Source organism: Pelophylax lessonae, assembly GCF_965119305.1.
Source record: "Pelophylax lessonae genome assembly, chromosome: 6".
NCBI classification, from domain to species: Eukaryota; Metazoa; Chordata; class Amphibia; order Anura; family Ranidae; genus Pelophylax; species Pelophylax lessonae.
This window is the reverse complement of record NC_138773.1, coordinates 42,406,230-42,433,085: the sequence shown is the minus strand read 5'-3', so window position 1 is coordinate 42,433,085 and position 26,856 is coordinate 42,406,230. Positions and strand designations below refer to the sequence as shown.

The 26,856-nt window shown below is 47.7% G+C and overlaps 1 protein-coding gene across 1 annotated transcript in view; it reads right to left on the bottom strand.

Annotated features, from left to right (window-relative positions):
- Window positions 1–10,144, bottom strand: part of ATXN2L (ataxin 2 like) — a 49,388-nt gene extending 39,244 nt beyond the window's left edge. The window contains exon 1 of the mRNA XM_082261062.1: window positions 9,746–10,144. Within this exon, the coding sequence (XP_082117188.1) occupies window positions 9,746–9,879 (134 nt within the window). The 5' untranslated portion in view covers window positions 9,880–10,144. The remainder of the gene's footprint in view (window positions 1–9,745) is intronic.
- Window positions 10,145–26,856: the final 16,712 nt, after the last annotated feature.

Below are 26,856 nucleotides of genomic sequence, written 5' to 3'. Positions count from 1 at the left end.
AGGTACACTTGGTAAATCAACTTCGTGTCCAAATTCTCCATCTCCCAACAGACCAATTACAAATGACCAGAGAGCAAGTGATACATTGGGGACAAGAAGTGCACTTAAGACAGGCAAGATGGAGGCACCCAACTAGGAAACTATGAGGCGTCATGAGAAAGTGAAACCGTTTACTGCCAATAGTGTTTAGAGAAAACAACCATAACTGAAGTATGTAGCCTATAAAAACAGAAAAGGCTTGTTACACAACATCAACGTTGTGGTGTCTTTCAGACAGAACTTTAAGCCCCCGTTCACATGCAAGCGACGCTACTTCGCACCGCGACCTTGGAGCGGCCGCCACGGACTTCATAACATTGAAGTCTATGGCGGTCGCCTCCTGGTCGCCCCAAAGAAGCTCTGGACCCTTTTTCTAAGTCGGAGCGACTTGTGTCGCTCCTATTAGAACGGGTCCGCAGCTTCCCTATGGGAGGCGACCTACGGCGACCAGGTCGCCTCACAGGTAGCCTTAGTGTGAACGGGGGCTAAGTGTCAAGACAGTCCACTTTTTGCTAAAGCCTGAATAAATTCACCCACATTCATAAAAAAAAGTGCACCCAATATTTTTTTCATTCAATCTTCCATGATATTGCAGATGCATTTAGAGGCGGTCCCCGGGTTACAAACAAGATAGGGACTAAGTTTGTTCTTTGGTATATATTTTTTAATTTTTAGCTCCATCCAAAATAAGTTTTTTGGATAGCACAGGGAAGTGTTAACACCTCTGTAGCATTTATTTTGCTGTCTGTACCCCTGTTCTGAAGATTTCACCTCACATTGTCCCTATGACAACTAGATTTTGAAAATTTTGGTTTGTTGTGGAAACCAGGATTGGGGATAAAGCTTCAGTGGAACTTTTTCCCTTGAGAACTCTTCCAGGAGAGAATTTCCCTTCCTAGGGGGAGATTTCTCCTCTTCCTGGTCAGTCACCATTTGGAAGTAGGAGTAATTTGTAAGTCGGATGTTTGTAACCCGGGAACCGCCTGTAATCTATTGCAGGTGCAATTCATGGATCCAGTACACTCGTCCCCCAGCCCAGGGTACAAACATTAAGTACACCATGGACTAGGAGCGCAGTGATGTCACCACACGGGGCTGTGCCAGCTATCTGCAAGTCCCTCTGCAGCCGTGGCAGATGGGATTTATAGTCAACCTATTAAACGATCTGTGTGAATAGAGGAGCCAGCTGTGTGTAGAGCCATGCTCATCCTTTACAAATCAATGCAGGAAGAACCATTCCATGATTTAGAAAAACCATTTGCATGATTCATAGCCTTAAGTAATGGACTGATATGTCAATGCAGAACACACCAAGGTTGTAGTGTAAGGTATGACACTTAAGAAATGTTATGCATTATAGACTGATGAAGGCCATCACAGGCTAGATATGTCCACAGACGGAGCGAGGATGAACCTCGAGAAACTCAAACCACGCAATGTACATCTTCCATGTACAATGGAAGATATTCCTAGAAGTAGATTACTATAATCACTGACTCAAATAAATCTCTATCCATCAGCACCCGTCGTTCCAACAGCCAAGCCATCAAAGCCAGCAACTGTAAAGGATGGATGTAAGATTGGTCTGTAGAACAGCAGATCCTCCCTGAGAGGAAGCTTCGAAGGAACGTCAGCAACCAGCCGCACCAGATCAGCGCACCAAGCCCAGTCCAGAGCCACCAAGATAACCGGCATCCCTTCTGCCCCGATCCTGCATAGAAGTCTTGGCAGAAGCTTGAGGGAAGGCATAAATCAGACGATATGGACCCCACAAAGCCACAAACCTCTGCACCTTTCTGTTGAGCAGAGACACCAACATATCCACCTCGGGGATGCCCCACCAGAGACAACTGATTTAAGAGGAAGTAAACCCTCCTCTGCAACTTTTTCCTATAGGTGAGCATATGATAAGTCTTACCTATAGGTACTGTAAATATCTCCTAACCATGCACCGTTTAGGAGATATTTACCTTACATGCAGCCAGTGACGTCACTGGCGCATGCGCTCTGAAGGAACGGCCGCTGGTGCCGCTCCTTCAGAGCCCTGTGCCGTGACCGTCGGCTCCCACGCGGGAGTGACGTCACCGCGGCTACGGCCAATCAGATGGCCGGATGCCGCGATCCCAGAAGACGGGCGACTGGACATGTCGCCCGTCATACAGGCAAGCGGGCGGCACGGCGGGGGCTCGTTCTAAGGTAAATATTTCATAATGAGCTACTCCACGGTGCATACTAGCTCATTATGCGTTTCTCATTCAGGTTGCAAAACGAAAAAAAAATTTTTTGGGGGTTTACAACCTCTTTAAACATCTCTGGATAGAGGGACCACTCCCCTTGGTCCAGGCCTGCCGGCTAACGTAATCCACTGGCCAGTTTTTCACCCCAGGAATGTGTATGTGGAGAGGGCTGGAAAGAACCGTTCTGCCCACCTTGGAATTCTGGCTGCCTCCAGAGCCGCCAGGACACTTCTTGTGCCCCCCCCCCCCCCTGAAGAATTGAAAAAAGCCATGGGTAGGGATGCACAGAAATAAATTTCTTGCCCGAAGCCGAATAATGAAATGCTTGGCCGAAGGCCGAATACCGAACGCGGTGTTTCACATTTTTTCCATTTATTTTGCCAATTTTTAGGGGGGCACGCTGATGGGCACATTTTATGTTAAGGGGCACTCTGATGGGCAAAACAAAACATTTAAATCAGCGTTGCTCTTAACATAAAATATGCCCATTAGCGTGCCCCTTAAAATAAAATATGCTCATCAGCATGTCCCTTAGCATAAAATAAGGGGCACGCTGATGGCCACATTTTATGTCAAGGGAGCACTCTGTTGGGCACATTTTTCTTCTTTTTTTTTTTTTTAAGGGGCACTCTAATGAGCATGGCAAGTGGCAACATATGGCAAAATATGCCAGTCTGCACACTAATGCTTGTGCAGCTACCGTATTCTCCCCCAAATGTGCTCCACATACCTGAACTGCAGCCAGGTTGGAGCCAAAAGCCGCGAACAGGGGGCGGGGCGTGCACATAGTGTCACGCTCGCTGGATCGAGTGTGAAGGAGCCGCAGTCAGGAGCAGGGGGCGGGACACGCGCATGAAGTCACACCCCCTACTCGCGGCCGGACAGGACACCGGCGGCGTGTGAGCAGGGAGCCGCAATGAGGAAGGGGACTGAAGGACTCCTAGGTAGCGGGCTCACGGTCCGGGCGGAAGCATCGCACGGGCCGCCATTTAGTGACCGCCGCTGACATTGTTCGGCACAAATTTATTCGGCCTTTTTACTTATTCGGCCGAACACCGAAAGTGCAATTTTTTCTATTTTCGGCCGAATAGTATTCGGTTGCCGAACATTCGGTGCATCCCTAGCCATGGGTGTGGCATTGTCCGATTCAGTGCGCACTTGGCATCCCTGAAAAGGATCCAACCAGTTGCAGACCCAGTAATCACAGGGGATGGCTTAGTGTCATTCACAGAATGTCATTTTTCTCAATGAAAGCAAAGCATCTGCAGTCTTAAGACCAGAATATCAGCACCCTGGCTTACCCAGTCACAGAAGGCATTGCATTCACTGAGAAAATGCAGTGTTCCCTTTAAGGCCACCAATGCCAAGAGTGACCCCCTGTGTGAAAATGCACCAAGATAGCAGCTTGGAACAGGGCCAGGACGCAAGTGCAGATCACTGGAATAGCAGTATATACAGTCATTTCCAGCTTCTAGAAGGACCCCACAGGCATAGAACATGCCGTGGTAAGTGTAGGAGTACGTAAATCTGTAAGTCATTTTTATTTCTACCTAGAGTACAACTTTAAAGGATAAGTTCACCTTTGGGAACACGCAACACCCGTTTGTTTGAGTGACGCAACACCCGTTTGTTTGAGTGACGCAACACCCGTTTGTTTGAGTGGAACATGTCATATGTTCCCAATGCTGCAGATCTCCCCAACCTCTAACAGCAGTACAGGGAGAAGTTCCCCATACTAGTTGTCACCTAAAATCAGCACAGCTATACAGGGCTTTGCCCACAGATGCGTCATTCACAAAGCTGTGTGTGAATGCTATACATTCCATTCCAATACCCTTCAAGTCATGCAAAGTTTGCAGTTGTTCCACCCCACCCCCTCTTCTGAGGTCTTGCCATCAGGGCTGTTGTCAATTAAGTCACCGGTGAATAATCTAAATGTCAATGGCCATGAAAAAGGAAAGCGACTCCAGGAATGGTCAGGATTCCAAGAGAACACAATGGTGATAATCAAATCAAATGCAGCATTAACATTTCTATGTGAAGTCCATTTACAAGTCCAGCAGGGCACGCCACACACCTGCAAGACGTAAACAAAACCCAATTTCTGATGAATGAATGGAGGGCGGTAAACAGGTCTGCAACTCGGTTCACACCTCACCCACCCTGAGTGGATATCAATAGAGAGCCAGACTGAGTAAATAAAGAGGAGACCTGAAAATAGGAGAGTGGGGGTAGGGTGGGAGACCTTTGTATGTGTAATAGTAATACTGAATCGGGGGGTGGGTGCAGTAAGATGACCACCAAAAAAAAAAAAAAAAAAAAACTCTTTTATAATAGCTAATTTTTTTTAAACATCTCATATTGACATATTTTACCATATATTTACTTGATTATAATGTATGTTATATGACTATTCCACATGCACCCCTCCCCCGCTCTGTCTCCTGTACTCTGATGAAGGAACTCTGGCCCCTGGAGTGAGTTGGCCATCTCCTCTAATATCCAGATTAAACTCTGGGAACGTATGATAGGTGCTGCTCCTGGTTCACATACAGTGTGGAGGAGGGGTGCTGACTACAACCTGATCTGTGCTGTCACTGGGGCACTAATAGGCTGTATTGCTCACTAAGTAGTCAGGATACAGACGTGTTGCTCAGATCAGTAAACAGACATGACACTATCACTTTGGGCAATATATAAATGCATCCCTCCAACAAAAAAAAATAAAAAACCGCTCATGATCACACTGGACACCCCGTGGACTGCATGAGAATCTATTGGCACTTTTCCACTGCGAGTCCTGGCTCGGCTCCACTCGGCACTGCTTGGTTTGCTCTTCCACTCGTGGTACGAGTCGGCAACTTTCGGCACTGTATAGGTTCTACTCAAGTCAGTTTGCTTTTCCACTAAAGTAGTAAGTGGGTGGGATTACAACGATTCTCTGACTAGTAGTGACAAGCAATCAAGGCTGCATGCAAACGATTGTGGGATATGGTATCGGTACGGCCCGCTTGGAACCCCAACCACGGTGGTACTGTTTAAGCAAGCCGTACCATATAGTGGAAAAGCCACGCCGTACCGAACCGTTCTAACACGTACCAGGCGGTACCATGCAGTGGAATGGAAGAGCGCCAAAGCAAGCCAAACCGATTCCGTACCATGCAATGGAAAAGCCACATATGTAAAGGCGCTTTTCCACTACATGGTACGGCTTGCTTAAACAGTACCACCTCGGTTGGGGTACCTATACCATATCCCACAATCCTTTGCATGCAGCATTGATTGTCACTACTAGCCACTGATGGTCAGAGAATCGTAATCCCACCCACTTACTACTTTAGTGGAAAAGCAAACCGAGCCGAATAGAGCCTATACAGCGCTGACTCGTCCCACGCAGCGCTGACTCGTCCCACGCAGCGCTGACTCGTCCCACGCAGTGGAAAAGCAAACTGAGCCAAGCTGGGCCAAGCAGTGCTGAGCCTGTACTTGCAGTGGAAAAGTGTCATAAGTGGTCCTGATTAGGTGTGGGAACCAGTAGCCTGACACTGCTTCCAATAAGACCCCCCCTTCCCCCCAACAAGTATATATTAGTGATCGACCGATATCGTTATTTTACTGCTGATACCGATATTTTGGCCATCGTATATCGGCCTATATTTTCGGACATTTACATTTTTTTTTCCACAGGTACCGTTGGAGGGATCTGGGGGGTCTAAAAGACCCCAAAACCCCTCCTCTGCACTTAAAAGTATTCAAAACGCCAAGTTTGGCTATTTTGAACGATTTTTTTTTAGTTTGGCGCCAGACAGTACCTGGAAGTGATGTCATGACTTGGTTACATGGAGACCCGTATGGGGGCTTTGATCGGGTCTTCTCTTCGGGGGCCGTGCAGGTAGGATACCCGGGTCTCCCAGTGGGACAGAAGACCCGGACGAGCCGCAGAAGGCAGCAAAAGGGGGCGCATCCCCTCCCCTTGTAATGACAGCTGAGCGGCTTCTCGCCGCATAGGTTCTCATTACAAGACAGCCGACCGTCGGCTATGGACGCCGGTACCGGTTTGATAACTCTAGCCGCAGGCATCACTCCGGTAAAAGCACTTTCCCGAAATATCGGTAACCTCCGGGACTGATTCGGATATATCGGGGAAAGTGTAGATCGGCCCTCGATATATTGGCTTAGCCAATAATCGATAACTACCTTCGACCACCCCCCCCCCCAGATAGACAAATATATATGGGGGCCAGTCCCAGATGGCCCCAGACTGGCAAAACATAGGTGTCCCAAGACTTATTTACCCATGAAGTGCATCAGTCACCCACAAATCTAAGAATATTGACTGAGAATGACTATTATAGACTCAGCAATTCGTATCCATATTGCACTATATTGTGCAGTAGTTAGGCATCTAGTGCCATCCTTTCCATCTTTATTGCATGGGGGTCTATGAATGGGCACATTTATACTTTATATTATACCGCTACTTTTATTGGCAATATCGGTAACCTCAGAGGCAGATTCCGATATATCGGGGAAAGTGCGTATTTGCCCCCCCCCCCCCATAGATTGGTGTTGCCGATAATCGGTCGGTCCCTAGTATATACGCCCCAAGTGGTCATCAACACCCTACACTGCCCAGTGGTCAGTACAGGTGTCACCCTGTATTGTTCATTATTGCTCAGTGACAAGTACCCAGAGAATATTGATCAGTAAAGATATTACAATGTATTGCTGAGTAATCAGAAAGATATGACCTGGCATTGCTCAAAAGGTCAGAATAGAGATTTTTTTGCCTCTGCTCAACATAGATATTAATCTGTCTTGCTCAGTGGTCAGTAAACACACCGCCCTGCCTTGCTCAGTGGTCATATATACTAAGAAAGATGTCAGTTTGGCATCTGAGGACCATACTATATCTGTACTGATCATTAAAGGGTCATATATGTGTGCAGTACAATGCAGGGTAATATACTGATCACTGAACATCCCACTCAGCATAGATATTATCCTGTGTGGCTGAGTGTTCAGAGCACAAATATGACCTTGTATTGCTCAGAGGTCAGTACAGATGCATGCTGGGCATCACAGAATATACGCTGGCCCGCATTGCTCAGTGGTCAGGGCACACACACACAGGCCTGCATTGCTCAGTGGTCAGGGCACACACACACAGGCCCGCATTGCTCAGTGGTCAGGACACACACACACACACAGGCCTCCATTGCTCAGTGGTCAGGACACACACACACAGGCCCGCATTGCTCAGTGGTCAGGGCGCGCACACACACACACACACACACACACACAGGCCTCCATTGCTCAGTGGTCAGGACACACACACACAGACCTCCATTGCATTGCTCAGTGGTCAGGGCACACACACACAGGCCTGCATTGCTCAGTGGTCAGGCCACACACACAGGCCTGCATTGCTCAGTGATCAGGACACACACACACAGGCCTGCATTGCTCAGTGGTCAGGACACACACACAGGCCTCCATTGCTCAGTGGTCAGGACACACACGCCTGCATTGCTCAGTGGTCAGGACACACACGCCTGCATTGCTCAGTGGTCAGGACACACACACACACACACACACAGGCCTCCATTGCTCAGTGGTCAGGGCACACACACACAGGCCTGCATTGCTCAGTGGTCAGGGCACACACACCACACAGGCCTGCATTGCTCAGTGGTCAGGGCACACACACACATAGGCCTGCATTGCATTGCTCAGTGGTCAGGGCACACACACACAGGCCTGCATTGCTCAGTGGTCAGGGCACACACACACAGGCCTGCATTGCTCAGTGGTCAGGGCACACACACACAGGCCTGCATTGCATTGCTCAGTGGTCAGGGCACACACACACACACACGCCTGCATTGCTCAGTGATCAGGACACACACACACAGGCCTCCATTGCTCAGGACACACACACAGGCCTGCATTGCTCAGTGGTCAGGGCACGCACACACACACACAGGCCTCCATTGCTCAGTGCACACACACAGGCCTCCATTGCTCAGTGGTCAGGGCACACACACAGGCCTACATTGCTCAGTGGTCAGGGCACACACACAGGCCTCCATTGCTCAGGACACACACACAGGCCTGCATTGCTCAGTGGTCAGGGCACGCACACACACACACACAGGCCTCCATTGCTCAGTGGTCAGGACACACACACACAGGCCTCCATTGCTCAGGACACACACAGGCCTCCATTGCTCAGTGGTCAGGACACACACACACACACAGGCCTCCATTGCTCAGTGGTCAGGACACACACACACAGGCCCGCATTGCTCAGTGGTCAGGGCGCGCGCACACACACACACACACACACACACACACACACAGGCCTCCATTGCTCAGTGGTCAGGACACACACACACAGACCTCCATTGCATTGCTCAGTGGTCAGGGCACACACACACAGGCCTGCATTGCTCAGTGGTCAGGGCACACACACACAGGCCTGCATTGCTCAGTGGTCAGGGCACACACACACATAGGCCTGCATTGCATTGCTCAGTGGTCAGGGCACACACACACAGGCCTGCATTGCTCAGTGGTCAGGGCACACACACACAGGCCTGCATTGCTCAGTGGTCAGGGCACACACACACACATAGGCCTGCATTGCATTGCTCAGTGATCAGGACACACACACAGGCCTCCATTGCTCAGGACACACACACAGGCCTGCATTGCTCAGTGGTCAGGGCACGCACACACACACACAGGCCTCCATTGCTCAGTGCACACACACAGGCCTCCATTGCTCAGTGGTCAGGGCACACACACAGGCCTCCATTGCTCAGTGGTCAGGACACACACACACACACAGGCCTGCATTGCTCAGTGGTCAGGGCGCACACACAGGCCTGCATTGCTCAGTGGTCAGGGCACACACACAGGCCTCCATTGCTCAGTGGTCAGGGCACACACACAGGCCTCCATTGCTCAGTGGTCAGGACACACACACACACACAGGCCTGCATTGCTCAGTGGTCAGGGCGCACACACAGGCCTGCATTGCTCAGTGGTCAGGGCACACACAGGCCTGCATTGCTCAGTGAACACACACACACACCTCCATTGCTCAGTGGTCAGGGCAGATATTGACACACAGGGCACAGTGGGTAGGCCTTGCGCTGACAATGGTGCCCCGGGTACAGATTGCTGGGTAGGCCTGAGGCTGATTGGTCGCGGCCTATGGCCGGTGCACGGAGCATGCGCAGAGCCGGTAACGGTGCAGCCAAGATGGGAGGAGGGTAGCGCGAGCAGTACTAGGGCCATGTGACCTGTCAGGACACGCCCCCTCCCTCCGCATCGCCCGCTCTATTGGCCGCTCGGCCCGTCACTCAGCGGGAAGATTGTCTCCCTCCCCCCCCCCGTTGCCGGTAAACAGGTTACCGTACAACGCCCGCCCTCCGATCCCGCCGCTCCTCATGCAATCTTACCTGCCGGTGCCTGCCCGCTCCTGGCTCCGCGCCGGGGGAAGGGGGTTTCCGTTGGGGCTCCCGGGGGAGGAGACAGCCATGGCCGACGAGGCGGGTTTGCGGTTCGCTGTGGCCGGCGGCGGCTGCTTGATCATCTTCCGAAGGAGGACAGAGAAGCTCCGGTGATAACGACTGCGGCGATATAGAGAATGAATCCGACAGCGGCGCGCCTCACCTCGACCGCCGCCACACTGCGCGTGGACAGGCAGAGAGCCGCTCGGGGCACGGAACTACCCAGCCGTCCAATAGCAGAACCCGCCGGGGGGAGGCGGGACGTCCACCAACCAATCCGTCGCCAGGAAGAAGCTCGCGAGTGGCTGCTGACCCTTCGCTTTGCGATTAGTGCACCTTCGGCGCGCGCGGCAAGCTGGCGGGGAAGGGTCTGGCCTGAGTGAGCGAACCAATACGAAAGCGCCGGGAGGGAGGGTCGCATATAAGGCCGACCAATTGCGCCTGGAAGGCGGAGCTAAGGCTTGCCTACCTGGCTGTTCTGATAGAAAAAGGGGGGGGGGCGAGTAGGCGGGAGGGATCCGGGCTCGTGCACGATAGGGAAGGGGCGGGCACAAAAATGGCGGCTGCTTCCTCTCCCTTCGTGACGTCACGTTGCCCGTGGCCTAAGTTTAAAAAAATGACCCTTTTACGTGACTGGGGGCACGTTACTGCCTCCTACCCCCTCTGTATACCGTCCCTGGACCCTGTCTGAGGGCTCATACGGGCATTTCTCTCCTTTGGAGACGCCATGTTTATTCTCATTGCATCACCACAGCCTCTTTTACGTCATGTAGGAATGAGTCTAGCTGCGATATGGAAAGTAATAAACATTGTCATAGGAAAACTGTCCACTTTCCAGTGATATGGGTGACCTCAGTTCACTTTCCAGTCATAGCGGTTGCTATGGGTGACCCCCAGTTCAGTTTCTAATCATATCGGTTGCTACGGTGACACTAATTCACTTTCCAGTCATAGCATTTGCTATGGGTGACCCCAGATTACTTTCCAGTCATACGGTTGCTATATGTGACGCCAGTTCACTTTCCAGTCATACGATTGCTACCAGTGACCTCAGTTCACCTTCCAGCCATAGCATTTGCTATGGTAACACCAGTTCACTTTCCAGCCATAGAGGCTGCTACGGGTAACCCCAGTTCACTTGCCAGTCATACGGTTTCTATGGGTGACCCTGGTTCACTTTCCAGTCATAGCGGTTGCTATGGTGACACTAGTTCACTTTCCAGTCATAGCATTTGCTATGGGTGACCCCAGTTTATTTTCCAGTCATACGGTTGCTATAGGTGACGCCAGTTCACTTTCCAGTCATACGAATGATACCAGCGACCCCAGTTCACCTTCCAGCCATAGCATTTGCCATGGTAACACCAGTTCACTTTCCAGCCATAGCGGCTGCTACGGGTAACCCCAGTTCACTTGCCAGTCATACGGTTGCTATGGGTGACCCCAGATTATTTTCCAGCCATAGCGGCTGCTACTGGTAATCCCAGTTCACTTTCCAGTCATAGCGGTTGCTATGGTGACACTAGTTCACTTTCCAGTCATAGCATTTGCTATGGGTGACCCCAGTTTATTTTCCAGTCATACAGTTGCTATAGGTGACACCAGTTCGCTTTCCAGTCATACGATTGCTACGGTGCCCCCAGTTCACCTTCCAGCCATAGCATTTATATGGTGACACCAGTTGACTTTCCAGCCATAGCGGTTGCTACGGGTCACCCCAGTTCACTTGCCAGTTATACACTTGCTATAGATGACGCCAGTTCACTTGCCAGTCATACGGTTGCTATGGATGACCCCAGTTCACTTTCCAGTCTTAATGGTTGCTTTGGGTGACCCCAGTTCACTTTCCAGCAGAGGCGTAACTAGAGTCTTCAGGGCCCCGTTGCAAGAAACCATGAGGGACCCCTGGCCGGGGCCCTTTCCTTCAAGCCTGGGGCTCTTCCCACTGATCCCGGGGCCTTTTACTCTCGTTGCGAGGCTCTTTATTACGGTCCCGCAGTTGGACCCTTTCACAAGTTCTGCAGTGCGCCCCCTTCCTGCCATCTTGGGGCCTCCCAACGGTGGTGGAATGCCAGGGCCCAGTCGCAAGTGTGACCTTTGTAATCCTGGAAGTTCCCCCACTGGTGTCAGTAGTTTTTATTTTTTGGTATTTTAATTGTATTATTTTTTATCATTTTATTTTACTTTTTATACAATGTCACTGACTATGACTCTGTCCATTCAGAAAAGGAAGGAGCTGGTAAATTACATATTTACTGACCCCTTCCTGGTTCTCTATTGTGACACATCCCCTGCAGCAGCTGGCAGGAGAGGGGATGGAGGAAGCTGGTAGCACAGTGGGGGGGGGGGGACCAGGGGAGCACACAGGGGCCCAGAGATAGCAGAACACATGTGAACTGGATAGGAGTGGCGGGGGCAGCATACAGAGGAACCAATCTCCTCCATTTTCCTTTGACAGCGATTTTTCTACATGCTGCCCCTCCTATCCAGGTGTACAGGGCCCCCTGAAGCATGGGGCCCGGTTGCAATTGCAACCCCTGTAGTCGTGCCCCTGCTTTCCAGCCATAGCGATTGCTATGGGTGGCCCCAGTTCACTCTCCAGTCATAGCGGTTGCTATGGTGACACCAGTTCACTATCCAGCTATAGCGGTTGCGATGTTGTGACACCTCATATTGTAGCAGAATGAGCAGCCATGAGCCTTCTGTAGACAACGTGGTGTGATGGTTTCATCACATGTCCTATTGTGACAGGAGTGCAGGGGTGGGGGTCAGCAGACACAGACCGTTTGCGATTGGGGCCACTCACCCACCCCTGCACATTTTTCAAACCAGGACGAGCCGCTGTGTCTCCATAGTGTAACATAGGCGGTCTGGACTCATGTCCTACCTCCAAAAAAAAGACCCATTTACATTGTACGTGTCGCAGTGCTTGTGTGAATAAGGCCTTTGTGGTGATGCTTCTCGGCCTTTTGGCTAAGATCAAGTGTAGTATCTGTTCTTATCAGTTGGTATGGACCTGGAAGGTTAGTATCGGCAGGGACTGAAGGAATCGGAGCGCCGGGGCGTAACTGGGGGTAAAAAGACCCATTTACATTGTACGTGAAACAGTGCTTGTGTGAATAAGTCCTTTGTGGCGATGCTTCTCGGCCTTTTGGCTAAGATCAAGTGTAGTATCTGTTCTTATCAGTTGGTATGGATCTGGAAGGCTAGTATCGGCAGGGACTGAAGGAGCCGGAGCACCTGGGCGTTGCTTGGGGCTGGGAGTAAGTCCTGTCAGAGAAAGCTGGAAGGGTCCATTGCCTCCTGATTTGAATGGGATCTGCCCCTATCAGTTTGAAGGGATCGAGAAAGCCGGTATGTCCTGGGCCGGCTAGTACTGCTCCTGGTTGTAATTGGTAAGGAATGGTGATGGTGGTGGGAGGGCTTTTCCTCCTGGATTGAGTTCGTCCCCAGTTGAAGGCAGGCTCTCCCTAAGCTTTCTAAGTTCTGATGCCTCCTGGTAGGGATAGGCTGCACTGGTCTGGCCGAAGGCCGGGACCTAAAGAAGCCCATAGTGTATGTGCCCCTGGGGTGGCAGCCAAGGGGTGCCATAATTCTCACTGGTGGGGGAGCTCACCTTGAGTTTTTGGCACTTTGGTCACTGCACCACACACACTTTTTTCGCACCTGGCTCTAGGGACGGGCCTTTTGGCCAGGACCAGAGGAATTTTTTATTCCTGACCGAAGGACCTGTCAGGGTCTTGCACTTGACACACGACACTCCAGCACTTCTCCACTTCCCTTTCCCCCACTTTGTGTTTGAGTGTTTTTTTATTTGTGGTTTGTCACCTCTTTCTTTCTCACTTTTTTTCACGATGAGTAGGATGTGGAACCTTGGGCCCATCTTGAAAGTCTTGGGAGGGGGTGGATATGGCCTTCTGGCTTAGTTTGCCCTCTCTCATGGGGTCTCCCTTCGGGGGAGCCCCACCTAGTACTTGGGGTGGGCTGTTTTGGCAGTCCTACAAGAGAATGGGGTCTGCCTGGTTTCGGCTGGGCAGGCCATAGTGAGTACCCTAGTCCCTGTCAGGAGTCTTACGCCCCGGTGGATCAAGGTCAGGGTCCGTCCTTTTCCACGTTTGCGTATGTGCACTTTTCTATGCACCTGGTGTTAGTTCGAGCGTGTTCACACACCACGGGCTTTTAAAAAAATCTTTGTGGTGATGCACCCACAACGCATGGAAATAAGTTGCCGCACTTCTGTGGTGAGCAGCAATGCTTGTGCATTGGCGTTCTGTTGCCTTAGGCTAGGTTCACACCTCCGTGTCTGCGCTTTTTGTGCACTATCATCGCCGACATGTTTTGTGGCACCAAAAAAGCGCCTGTACTAACTTCTCTGACGCCCGACAGCGCAGCCCACAGACCTTGTACAATTACATGGAATTTCTTTTGGCACGTGTCGTCCTGCGTTACATCACACAAGTGTGAAGGAGACTCTGTGCATTGGGATACATTCAAATAGAAATGATACCGCAGCATGTTAATGCAAGCATGTTCAGGTAACACGCACCTTGTCATAACACGCTGCAGCAGGAAAGGGTGTTTCAGGCCCCTGGGGCCCACTCACAGCTTTTCAGGCATTGCATATTGTGGTAAGATCTGCGTTAACCCTGGTACACACTGCCGGGACTTGTCATGTGACTTAAGAGTTCAAAGTCACATGACAAGTTGCGCCCCATTAACCACTTTAAGACCGGAAAGGATTTGCCCCCTTCCTGACCAGGCCCTATTTTGCGATTCGGCACTGCATTACTTTAACGGGCAATTGCGCGGTCGTGTGGCGCTGTACCCAAATGAAATTTATGTCTTTTTTTTCTCACAAATAGAGCTTTCTTTTTGGTGGTATTTGATCACCTGTGCGATTTTTATTTTTTGCGCTATAAACAAAAAAAGAACGACAATTTTGAAAAAAAATATATATATATTTTTCACATTAGGTCTCATTCTTGCTCATACTGGCGTGCAGGAGAAGTCATTGGAAAGTATAAACAGCCTGTATGCCTCCCAGAGCACTCTGTCATTCATTTAGATTTGTAGTGGACAGCTTTCTGGATATGGGGGGGGGTCCCCTAGTGCGTCCCTCGACATCATTAAAGGGCAGCACAATTAAATTGCAGTGAAAGTTTAGTGTCGGAGATAGAAGGCACACAACAGGATATACTCAAATACTACAGGCATGATACAGGAGATGGTCAGAGACTGCAGACATGATACAGTAGATGGTCAGAGACTGCAGACATGATACAAGAGACAGTCAGAAACTGCAGACATGATACAAGAGAAGGTCAGAGACTGCAGACATGATACAAGAGAAGGTCAGAGACTGCAGACATGAAACAAGAGATGGTCAGAGACTGCAGACATGATACAAAAGACTGTCTGAGACTGCAAAAAAGATACAAGACACGGTCATAAACTGCAGACATGATACAGGAGATGGTCAGAGACTGCAGACATGATACAGGAGATGGTCAGAGACTGCGACATGATACAAGAGATGGTCAGAGACTGCAGACATGATACAGGAGATGGTCAGAGACTGCAGACATGATACAGGAGATGGTCAGAGACTGCAGACATGATACAAGAGATGGTCAGAGACTGCAGACATGATACAGGAGATGGTCAGAGACTGCAGACATGATACATCAGATGGTCAGAGACTGCGACATGATACCAGAGATGGTCAGAGACTGCAGACATGATACAGGAGATGGTCAGAGACTGCAGACATGATACAGGAGATGGTCAGAGACTGCAGACATGATACAAGAGATGGTCAGAGACTGCAGACATGATACAGGAGATGGTCAGAGACTGCAGACATGATACAGGAGATGGTCAGAGACTGCAGACATGATACAGGAGATGGTCAGAGACTGCAGACATGATACAAGAGATGGTCAGAGACTGCAGACATGATACAGGAGATGGTCAGAGACTGCAGACATGATACAGGAGATGGTCAGAGACTGCAGACATGATACAGGAGATGGTCAGAGACTGCAGACATGATACAGGAGATGGTCAGAGACTGCAGACATGATACAAGAGATGGTCAGAGACTGCAGACATGATACAGAAGCTGGCCAGAGACTTCAATGTCAGCGCACTAAAATCTCACGGAAATGCTGACACAAAGGTGTGAACCTAAAGCTGGTGACACACAGTAGATTCTTGAAGAAACGTTTATAGTAAACTGCTCAGTGATTGGACGAATGTCAATTGAAAGTACTTCAAAGTTTCCTTTGCTATTAAACATTCAATTTTGGAAACAATGTCATTTCCTGAACGGAAACCACAATCAATGTTAGAAATTTACTTGTTCAAAAAAATATTCCATCCTGTTTCTTTGAATTTTCTCATCACTGCTGTGAAAAATGAACACTGATTTGACCCACTAATGATTAGAAAATCAGATGAATGTTCTTTTATAATAAAACTTTAAAGGATATTCTACTAGTGTATGGCAAGTCTAAAGCGGAGTTCCACCCAAAAGTGGAACTTCCGCTAATTTGCTTCCCCCCCCCCCTCCGGTGCCACATTTGGCACCTTTCAGGGGGGAGGGGGGAACAGGTACCTGTTTTTGACAGGTACCCCATCCCTACTTCCAGGATACGGCGCCGCGGTGCCGTCCCTCGGAAGTTTGCCCCCCTCCTCCTCCCCCGCCGCCAAGCCAATCCTAATGCGCAGCGCGCTTCGCGTATGCGCAGCAGGGACCCGCCCATGAAGCTGCGAGGCTTTTCCTGCCGGGTTCCCTTACCAGCAATGGCGGCGGCATCGACTGCGGTGCCGACATCGCTGGACTCCAGGACAGGTAAGTGTCCTAATATTAAAAGTCAGCAGCTACAGTATGTGGTATGTGTAGCTTCTGGCTTTTAATTTTTGGAGGGGGGCAGAACTCCGCTTTAAGACAATGCTTGGTTTACAGGCGTTTGACTATTTTTTTTTTTTCTGCCTCTAAACACCCCTTCATGTTAGCCTATAAGGTGGATTTACTAAAGGCAAATAGACTGTGCACTCTGCAAGTGCAGTTACTCCAGAACTTAGTACATGGGGGGGGGGGGGGATCTCTGCTGACTGCCATCATCCAATCATGTGCAAGCAAAACTGCTGTTTTTTTATATTCCTTGCATGTGATTGGGTGTTCTTTGCAAAGTGATGCTTTACCTCATTTACTAAGCTCTGGAGCAACTGCACTTACAAAGTGCGCCGCCTATTTGCCTTTAGTAAATCAACCCTTAGATATGTCCATGCCCACATACTTTAGGTGTTTGGAGGCAGAAAAAAAAAATAATAATACTTGCACATTCAATAGGGGAGCAAACGTGCATAAACGTTAACGCCAGACGCGTTTATGTGTGTTAATAAATACCAATGGCCAGAATAAATGAATATTCTGGCCAAAAGAATGCATTGACATCTCATGCAACAGTTGCCAACAGCACCGATTTAAAAAAAAAGTGACGGTATTCAAAAATGCAGATTTGGGCTTTTTGAATACTTTTTAAGTGCAAAGGATGGAAAAGACCCCCGATCCCTCCATAAAGAGTACCTGTCACTGCCTATTACTGTCACAAGGGACGTTTACATTCCTTGTGACATCAGTAAATTTTTTTTTTCTTTTTACAAAGCAACAGTGAAACAAATAAAATAAATAGGTTAAAAATAAATTTAAAGCGTGCACCAAAGTAAATGCACATGTAAGTCGCACCTCCAAATGTAAACGGTGTTCAAATCACACATGAGGTCAGGTATCGCCGCAATCGCAAGAGCAATAATTCTAGCAAAAGACGTCCTCTGTAACTCTACACTGGTAACTGTTAAAAAAATTTAAAGCGTCGCCTATGGAGATCTGTAAGTACAGTAGTTTGTCGCCATTCCACAAGTGTGCTCAATTTTAAACCGTAACATGTTAGGTATCTATTTATTCAGCATGACATCATCTTTCACAATATAAAATAATTGGGCTAACTTTAATGTTTAGTTTTTTTTTTAAATTCAGTGAAGTGTATTTTTCCCAAAATAATTGTGTTTCAAAGACCACTGGGCAAATACTGCGTTACATAAAATATTGCAACGACCGCCATTTTATTCTTCAGAGTTTTTTGCTAAAAAAGAAAAAAAAATATCTATCTATCTATCTATCTATCTATCTATCTATCTATCTATCTATCTATCTATCTACCTTTCTATCTATCTATCTATCTATCTATCTATCTATCTATCTATCTATCTATCTATCTATCTATCTATCTATCTATCTATCTATCTATCTATCTATCTATCGATCTATCATCTGTCTGTCTGTCTGTCTGTCTGTCTGTCTGTCTGTCTGTCTGTCTATCTATCTATCTATCTATCTATCTATCTATCTATCTATCTATCTATCTATCTATCTATCTATCTACCTTTCTATCTATCTACCTTTCTATCTATCTACCTTTCTATCTATCTATCTATCTATCTATCTATCTATCTATCTATCTATCTATCTATCTATCTATCTATCTATCTATCTGTCTGTCTGTCTGTCTGTCTGTCTGTCTGTCTGTCTGTCTGTCTGTCTGTCTGTCTGTCTGTCTGTCTGTCTGTCTATCTATCTATCTATCTATCTATCTATCTATCTATCTATCTATCTATCTATCGTTTGGGGCTTCTAAATAATTTTCTAGCAAAAAAATACTGATTTTAATTTGTAAACAGCATGTGTCAGAAATAGGCTTGGTCCTTACGTGGTTAAAAGTCAGCAGCTACAAAAAATGTACCTGCTGACTTTAAATAAACATGCACTCACCTGTCCCAGCAGGGGAGGACTGGGCCAGGGGGCAGGGGGGCATATGCCCCCGGGCCACTCTGATTCCCCGTAAAAGGCTGCACCGCTTCTGCCACAGACATGCCTAAAGGATTCCTGGTGAAAATAAGTAAAAAGTCTCTGCCGCTGACCTACTGAGTGCGGGATGAAGACAAGGACAGAGCGCAGACCCCCCCCCCCAGCATGGATGGTGTAAGCTGTGTCGGAGCAGAGGCCGGTTCCATACCCTACTGGAGACTCTCCCCCTCCGGCCGGCCCCTGTCCTGGGAAGAGGGAGAATGGGAGGGGGGCTGATTCGCTGCACCATGGGCTTCTGGTCTGTACTTGCCCCCTGGGCCGAAGCTTGCCGGTCAGCCCCTGTGTCCCAGGATCCAGCGATGTGGCTTCCTGAAGCCTCACTTCTCTCCCTCTGCTCTCTGTGGTGCCGGCATTGCAGGTGTGGGCACCCGGCAGTGACAGCTTGAGGCTTCACTGCCGGGTGCGCATTGGGCATGTGCAAACCGCGCAGCGTCTCCCTATTGGTTGGGCAATCTTCTAGGACCTGTGACATGTCCCGGAAGATTGCAAGGGGGGAGAGGAGAACTTCCGTGGAAATGGGAGCAGGTACTTGTCAAAACTAGGTACCTGTGTCCAACCCCCAAAAAATGACATGCCAAATGTGGCATATTTGGGGGGGGGGGGAGTGCTTAAAGTGGAACTTCCCCTTTTGGGTGGAGCTCTGCTTTAGGTGACTTTGAACGTGGCATGGTTGTTGGTGCCAGACAGGCTGGTATGAGTGTTTTAAAAACTGCTGATCTACTGGGATTTTCACTCACAACCATCTCTCGGGTTTACAGAGAATGGTCCAAAAAAGAGAAAATATCCAGTTAGCGGCAGTTGTGTGGACGAAAAATGCCTTGAGGTCAGAGGAGAATGGGCAGACTGGTTTCAGATGACAGAAAAGCAACAGTAACTCAAATAACCACTGGTTACAACCAAGGTATGCAGAATAGCATCTCTAAATTCACAGCACGTAACCTTGAAGCAGATCGACTACAGCAGCAGAAGACCTCACCAGGTGCCACTCCTGTCAGCTAAGAACAGGAAACTGAGGCTATAATTTGCACAGGCTCGACAAAATTGGACAATAGAAAGGAAAAACTTTGCCTGGTCTGATGAGTCTCGATTTCAGCTGCGACATTCAGATGGTAGGGTCAGAATTTGGAGTAAACAACATGAAAGCATGGATCCATCCTGCCTTGTATCACCGGTTCAGGCTGGTGGTGTAATGGTGGGGGGGATGACAATGAGGTCACTGTACTCCAATGGCCTCCACACTAACCAGATCTCAATCCAGTAGAACACTATTGGGATGTGGTGGAACAGGAGATTCGCATCATGGATGTGCAGCAGGCAAATCTGCAGCAACTGTGTGATGCTATCATGTCACTATGGACCAAAATCCAATGTTTCCAACACCTTGTTCTATCTATGCCACCAAGAATGAAGGCAGTTCTGAAGGCAAAAGGGGGTCCAAGCCGGTACTAGCAAGGTGTACCTAATAAAGGGGCCGGGGGGTGTATATGGTTATTTTTTAGGACAAAAACAACTTTTATTTGATGATATCGGGCTCTATTCACGAAGCGGGATCTACTTAAAAAATGCAGTAAAATTCCTCTCACTGTTTTTCCAAAAAAAAAAAAAAAAATTGGCATTCCTCAAAAAACTCTTCTAATATACTGCATGTGGTATTTCATCGAAATATGCAGCATTTATCTCAGGAAACCATGCAGCGTTTTATCTCATGTAATATCCAGTGGAGAAGAATTAGAACCCTTGCCAGTTTTTATTGCTAATAAAAAGGTAAAATGGTTTAACCCCTACCCACCTGGCCTATAGCAGATTGATGGCCGGGCGGTGTGGGAGCACGCAGCGCGGCGATTGGTGGTTCGCTGTGGCCCTCAGAGAGCCATTGTAAAAAGCCATAGCCCCATCAGTGCTGCCCATCAGTGATGCGTGTCCACGCTCATCAGTAATGCCTGTCAGTTCCCATCAGTAATGCCCTTTAGTGCCCATCAGTGATGCCCTTCAGTGCTTATCAGTAATGCCCTTCAGTGCCCATCAGTGATGCCCTTCGGTGCTCATCAGTGATGCCCTTATCAGTAATGCCCTTCAGTGCCCATCAGTGATGCCCTTCGGTGCTCATCAGTGATGCCCTTATCAGTAATGCCCTTCAGTGCCCATCAGTGATGCCCTTCAGTGCCCATCAGTGATGCCCTTCAGTGCTCATCAGTGATGCCCATCAGTAATGCCCATCAGTGATGCCCTTCCGTGTCCATCAGTGATGCCCTTCAGTGCCCATCAGTGATGCCTGTCTGTCTGTATGCATGTTCTTGACGCATTTTTGATGTATTCCAGTGCATCCCCCCCCCCCTCTTTTTTCTTAACTTTTTAATTAAGTCATGTATGTTCCAGTGCGTTTAGGTGCACTCCAGTGCCTTTTTTATGCATTTTGCTGCGTTCCAGTACAGTCCCGTTCAGAAAAAATGCAGCATATTCTACTTTTTTTTTCTGAAACTGGTATGTACTGGAACTGACCAACTGGTGTGAACTATGCCATTGAAACCCACATAACCTACTATTCATGCGTTTTTGATGCAGAAAAAAAAAAAAAAAGCCATAGGCACCTTACCATGTGATCATCTGTGTCCAATCACAGTGTAAAAAGGAAATGCCAGTTATGGCCATTCTTCTTCTTACGCTGACAGCGCGTGAGGAGAGGAGAGCCGATAAGTGGCATTCCTAAGTGGGGACATCTGTACTGATAATCAGTGCCCTGAATATCAGTGCAGCCCCATCAGTGCTGCCTGTCAGTGATGCGTGTCCATGCCCATCAGTAATGCCTGTCAGTGCCCATCAGTGATGCCTTTCAGTGCTCATCAGTGATGCCTGTCAGTGCCCATCAGTGCCTCCCATTAGTGCTGCATATCAGTGTCGCCAATAAGTGCCTACAAGTGCTGCCTATCAGTGCCCATCAGTGCAGCCTATCAATGCCCCCTGTCATTGCCACCTATGAGTGCCGCTTATCAGTGCTGCATATCAGTGCCACCTATCAGTGCTGCATCTTAGTGCCTCCTCATCAGTGCAGCCTATCAGTACCATCCGTCAGTGCAGCCTATCAGTGCCATCCGTCAGTGCAGCCTCAACAGTGCACATCAGTGAAGGAGAAAAATATTTACAACATTTTAGAACAGAAACTTAGAAAAAAAATGTTTTTTTTCAAAATGTTTCGATTTTTTTTTGTTTGTTTAGCAAAAAATAAAAACCCAGTGGTGATTAGATACCACCAAAAGAAAGCTCTATCTGTCTCCAAAAAATTATTAAAAAAAAGCTGAGCTTTTTCAAGTTGCAATGTGCAAAAGGCCAAAATACAAAAGAAAAAAGGAAGCTGCTTTTACAGGACACACGTGGCATTTTAACCACTTAACGACCAGCCACGTAGATCTACGTCGGCTGACTTTGAGTGGTTATACCGGGATGATGCCTCTAGCTAGAGGCATCATCCCGGTACCGTTGTTTGAAGCCGACGGTCGGCTTTCCGTCGGTAACGATCGATGCGGCTCGGGAGCCGCTCGATCGTTACCCGGGGGGGCGGGAGGGGACGTCCCCCCCCTCCCGCCGCCTTCCGCGGCTTTGCTCGGGGCTCCCGTCCCACCGGCGTCCGCCGGCTGGATGGAGTCCCGATGAATGTCGGAAACGGCATAGATCGGGTCTCCGATGACGTAACCCGGAGGCGGCGTCCATGACGTCACATCCGGGTTACTCTGCTGCAAAAGGCGGCAAATTTGAAAAACGGCTGTATGCAAAAATGCCGTTTTTGGCATTTTGCATACAGGGAAGTGTAGTGGAGGGGTCTAGGGTCTTTTAGACCCTCGATCCCTCCATAAAGTGTACCTGTCACTACATATTGGTGTCACAAGGGATGTTTACATTGCTTGTGACAGCAATAAAAGTGATCAGATTTTTTTTTTTTTTTAAAAACCTGTAATAAAGTTAAAAAAAAAGAAAAAATAAATAGGAAAAAAAAAAATTTAGCCGCCCCCGTCACCGTTAGCTCTCGCAAAAAACGTATACGCAAGTCGAGCCGCAAATGAAATCGCTGTTCAAACCACACATGTGAGGTATCGCCACGATCGCCAGAGCGTGGGCAATAATTTAAAAAAAGAGCTACACTCTAACTCTAAACTGGTAACCGTTAAATAAATTTAAAGCGTCGCAGATTGAGATCTCTATTGACCGTAGTTTGTCGCCATCCCACGGGGGGGGGGGGGGCGCAATTTTAAACCGTAACATGTTTGGTATCTATTTACTCGGCGTGACATCATCTTTCACAATATACAAAAAAAATGGGCTAACTTTACTGTTTAGTATTTTTTAAATGCAGTGAAATGTGATTTTTCAATTTTTTTCCAAAAAAATGGCGTTTTAAAGACCGCTGCGCAAATACCGGGTGACAAAAAAATTTGCAATGACCGACATTTTATTCTCCAGAGTCTTTGCTAAAAAAAATATATATATATATATATATATATATATATATATATAATGTTTGGGGGTTCTAAGTAGTTTTCTAGGAAAAAATACTGGTTTTAACTTGTGAACAAAAAGTGTCCGAAATAGGGCTGGGGGTAAAGTGGTTAAAAACAACTAACTTACATTAACTAAATAAAAAATATTGAAAAAAATTGTATCAAAAATCACACACAAATATAAATACCCTTCTTCTACAATGTTGTCTTTTTTATTGGTGGAAGAAGGGTATTTATATACTGTATGTTTGTCGTCTTTGATACAATTTTTCTTTTAGTATTTGACTTTTAGAAAGATACTTTGTATTTACGTAAAGTGATTACAAAGCCTCTTGTGTTTTTTTTTTTTTAATAACAAACATGTTCTACTTCCCTCCTCTGTGCAGTTGGTTTTGCACAGAGCAGCCTGGCTCCTTCTCTTCTCAGGGTCCCTCTTCACTGCTCCTGGCCCCTCCCTCCTGTCGAGAGACCCCGCAGCAAGCAGCTTGCTATGGGGGCACCGGAGTCGGAGCTGAAGCTCCCTGTGTCCATTCAGACTTTACAACTCCTTTAACCACTTGCCTTCTGTGCACTTAAACACCCTTCCCATCCAGACCAATTTTTAGCTTTCAGTGCTCGCACGCTTTGAATGACAATTGCGCGGTCATGCTACACTGTACCCATATGAAATTTTTATCATTTTTTTCACACAAATAGAGCTTTCTTTTGGTGGTATTTAATCATCTCTGGGTTTTTTATTTTTTATAAAAAAAAAAGAAAAAAGACAGAAAATTTTGAAAAAAAAAAAGTTTTTCTTATTTTTTGCGAGTAAATTTTGAAAATAAATAAATTTTTCTCCTTCACTGATGTGCGCTGATGAGGCGGCACTGATGGGCACTGATAGGCTGCACTGATGGGCACTGCTGAGGTGGCACTTATGGGCACTGATGAGGTGGCACTGATGAGGAGGTACTAATATGCCGCACTGATGAGCACTGATAGGCGGCACTGATGAGCACTGATAGGCGGCACTGCTGGGCACTGAGAGGTGGCACTGCTGGGCACTGAGAGGTGGCACTGATGGGCAGCACTGATGGGCACTGGCGGGCGGCACTGATGGGCACTGGCGGGCGGCACTGATGGGCACTGGCGGGCAGCACTGATGGGCACTGGCGGGTGGCACTGATGGGCACTGGCGGGTGGCACTGATGAGCACTGATGGGCGGCACTGATGAGCAGCACCATCAGTGCCCACACTCAGTGCCCATAGTGCTGCCAGTCAGTGCTCATCAGTGCCTAGATGAGCAGGCACTGATGGGCACTGACTGGCAGCACTATGGGCACTAATTGTGTGCACTGATGGGGGGCACTGATGGTGGGCACTGTGGGCATTGAAGGTGTGTTTGGTGTACCTCTGGTAATCAGGGCACTGGTGATCGGTGCCCTGATTACTTTTTTCTGTGTCCCCGGCGCTGTGCAGCTCTCCCTCCTTCCTCACACGCAGGCTCTGTGTGAGGAAGGAGCGCCGGCGATGAGAGATGATCTCATATGTTTACATATGAGATCATCTCTCATTGGACGGCTTGATCACGTGGTGAATGGCCGCTGTGATTGGCCATTCACCACGATCTGTGATCAGCTGTGTCCAAGGGACATGGCCGACACAGATTCCCCCCGATGCGCGCTCGCGGGAGCGCGCGGGGGGCGTGTCAATGGGAGGCCGTTTAAAAACGGCCTCCCGAAAATTTGAGTCCGCGCTGCAGCCGTATATAGGCTGTAGCGCGGACGGCAGGAGGTTAAAGTATAACTAGAGGTATAAGGGCAAGCTCAAAACATAGAAACACAGTCCAGATGCTTTTCTGCATGCGTGTTTTTGACACTTAATTTGATGCATTCAAGTGCATCCCCCCCCCCCCCTGTTTTTTCTTAACTTTAAATAAAGACATGAATGTTTCGGTGCTTTTTTGATGCATTTTACTGCATTCCAGTACAGTCCAGTTCAGAAAAAATGCAGCATGTTCTACTTTTTATCTGAAACTGGAAAGCACTGGAACTGACCAACTGGTGTGAACTATGCCATTGAAAACCGTATAACTTACTATCCATGCGTTTTTGATGCAAAAAAAAAAAAAAAAATTTTAATAAATGCAGTGGACTGCATGTGGTGTGAACTGGCTTTTAGAACACATATTAGGATTTTATTACTGTCTGTCCCCATTGTGGAGATTCGGCCTCTCTATTTGTCCTGTTTACCAATATCATTTAAAGTGAAATGCTTCTTGTGGATTATTGGTTGGGTTGAACTACAATAGTATAATTTCATATATATATATATATATATATATATATATATATATATATATATATATATATATACACAGTGCCTTGCGAAAGTATTCAGCCCCCTTGAACTTTGCAACCTTTTGCCACATTTCAGGCTTCAAATGGAGGGTTAGAACCCCCTTTTTTGCAATCTGTGTCCCATTGGGAAGATTTCCCTTCACTTCCTGTTGAATTGCCAAAAATGAAGTGAGAGGAAATATCTGCAAATTAAGGGAATCTCTTGTGGCCCCCCAGGTCACCAGAACTATTGTCCCCATTGGAAGATTTCTCCTCTATTACCTTTCTGGGGACAACCCAAAATATGGGATTTTCTTTTCATTTCACTTTTTTTTTTTAAATCAGGAAAATGTTTTATTGTTTAAAACCCTTAATGTAACAATACAATATAATACAGTCACAGTACAGAGGCAATCCTCCCTTTTTTTGGGGGGGTGGGGTTTGCATTTGTGGGCATAGAAGTCATACAAATATTGGCATCTATATACAGTCAGACCATTACATACAGTGCCTTGCGAAAGTATTCGGCCCCCTTGAACTTTGCAACCTTTTGCCACATTTCAGGCTTCAAACATAAAGATATAAAACTGTAATTTTTTGTGAAGAATCAACAACAAGTGGGACACAATCATGAAGTGGAACAAAATGTATTGGATATTTCAAACTTTGTTAACAAATAAAAAACTGAAAAATTGGGCGTGCAAAATTATTCAGCCCCTTTACTTTCAGTGCAGCAAACTCTCTCCAGAAGTTCAGTGAGGATCTCTGAATCATCCAATGTTGACCTAAATGACTAATGATGATAAATAGGATCCACCTTTGTGTAATCAAGTTTCCGTATAAATGCACCTGCACTGTGATAGTCTCAGAGGTCCGTTTAAAGCGCAGAGAGCATCATGAAGAACAAGGAACACACCAGGCAGGTCCGAGATACTGTTGTGGAGAAGTTTAAAGCTGGATTTGGATACAAAAAGATTTCCCAAGCTTTAAACATCCCAAGGAGCACTGTGCAAGCGATAATATTGAAATGGAAGGAGTATCAGACCACTGCAAATCTACGAAGACCTGGCCGTCCCTCTAAACTTTCAGCTCATACAAGGAGAAGACTCAGAGATGCAGCCAAGAGGCCAATGATCACTCTGGATGAACTGCAGAGATCTACAGCTGAGGTGGGAGACTCTGTCCATAGGACAACAATCAGTCGTATACTGCACAAATCTGGCCTTTATGGAAGAGTGGCAAGAAGAAAGCCATTTCTTAAAGATATCCATAAAAAGTGTCGTATAAAGTTCGCCACAAGCCACCTGGGAGACACACCAAAC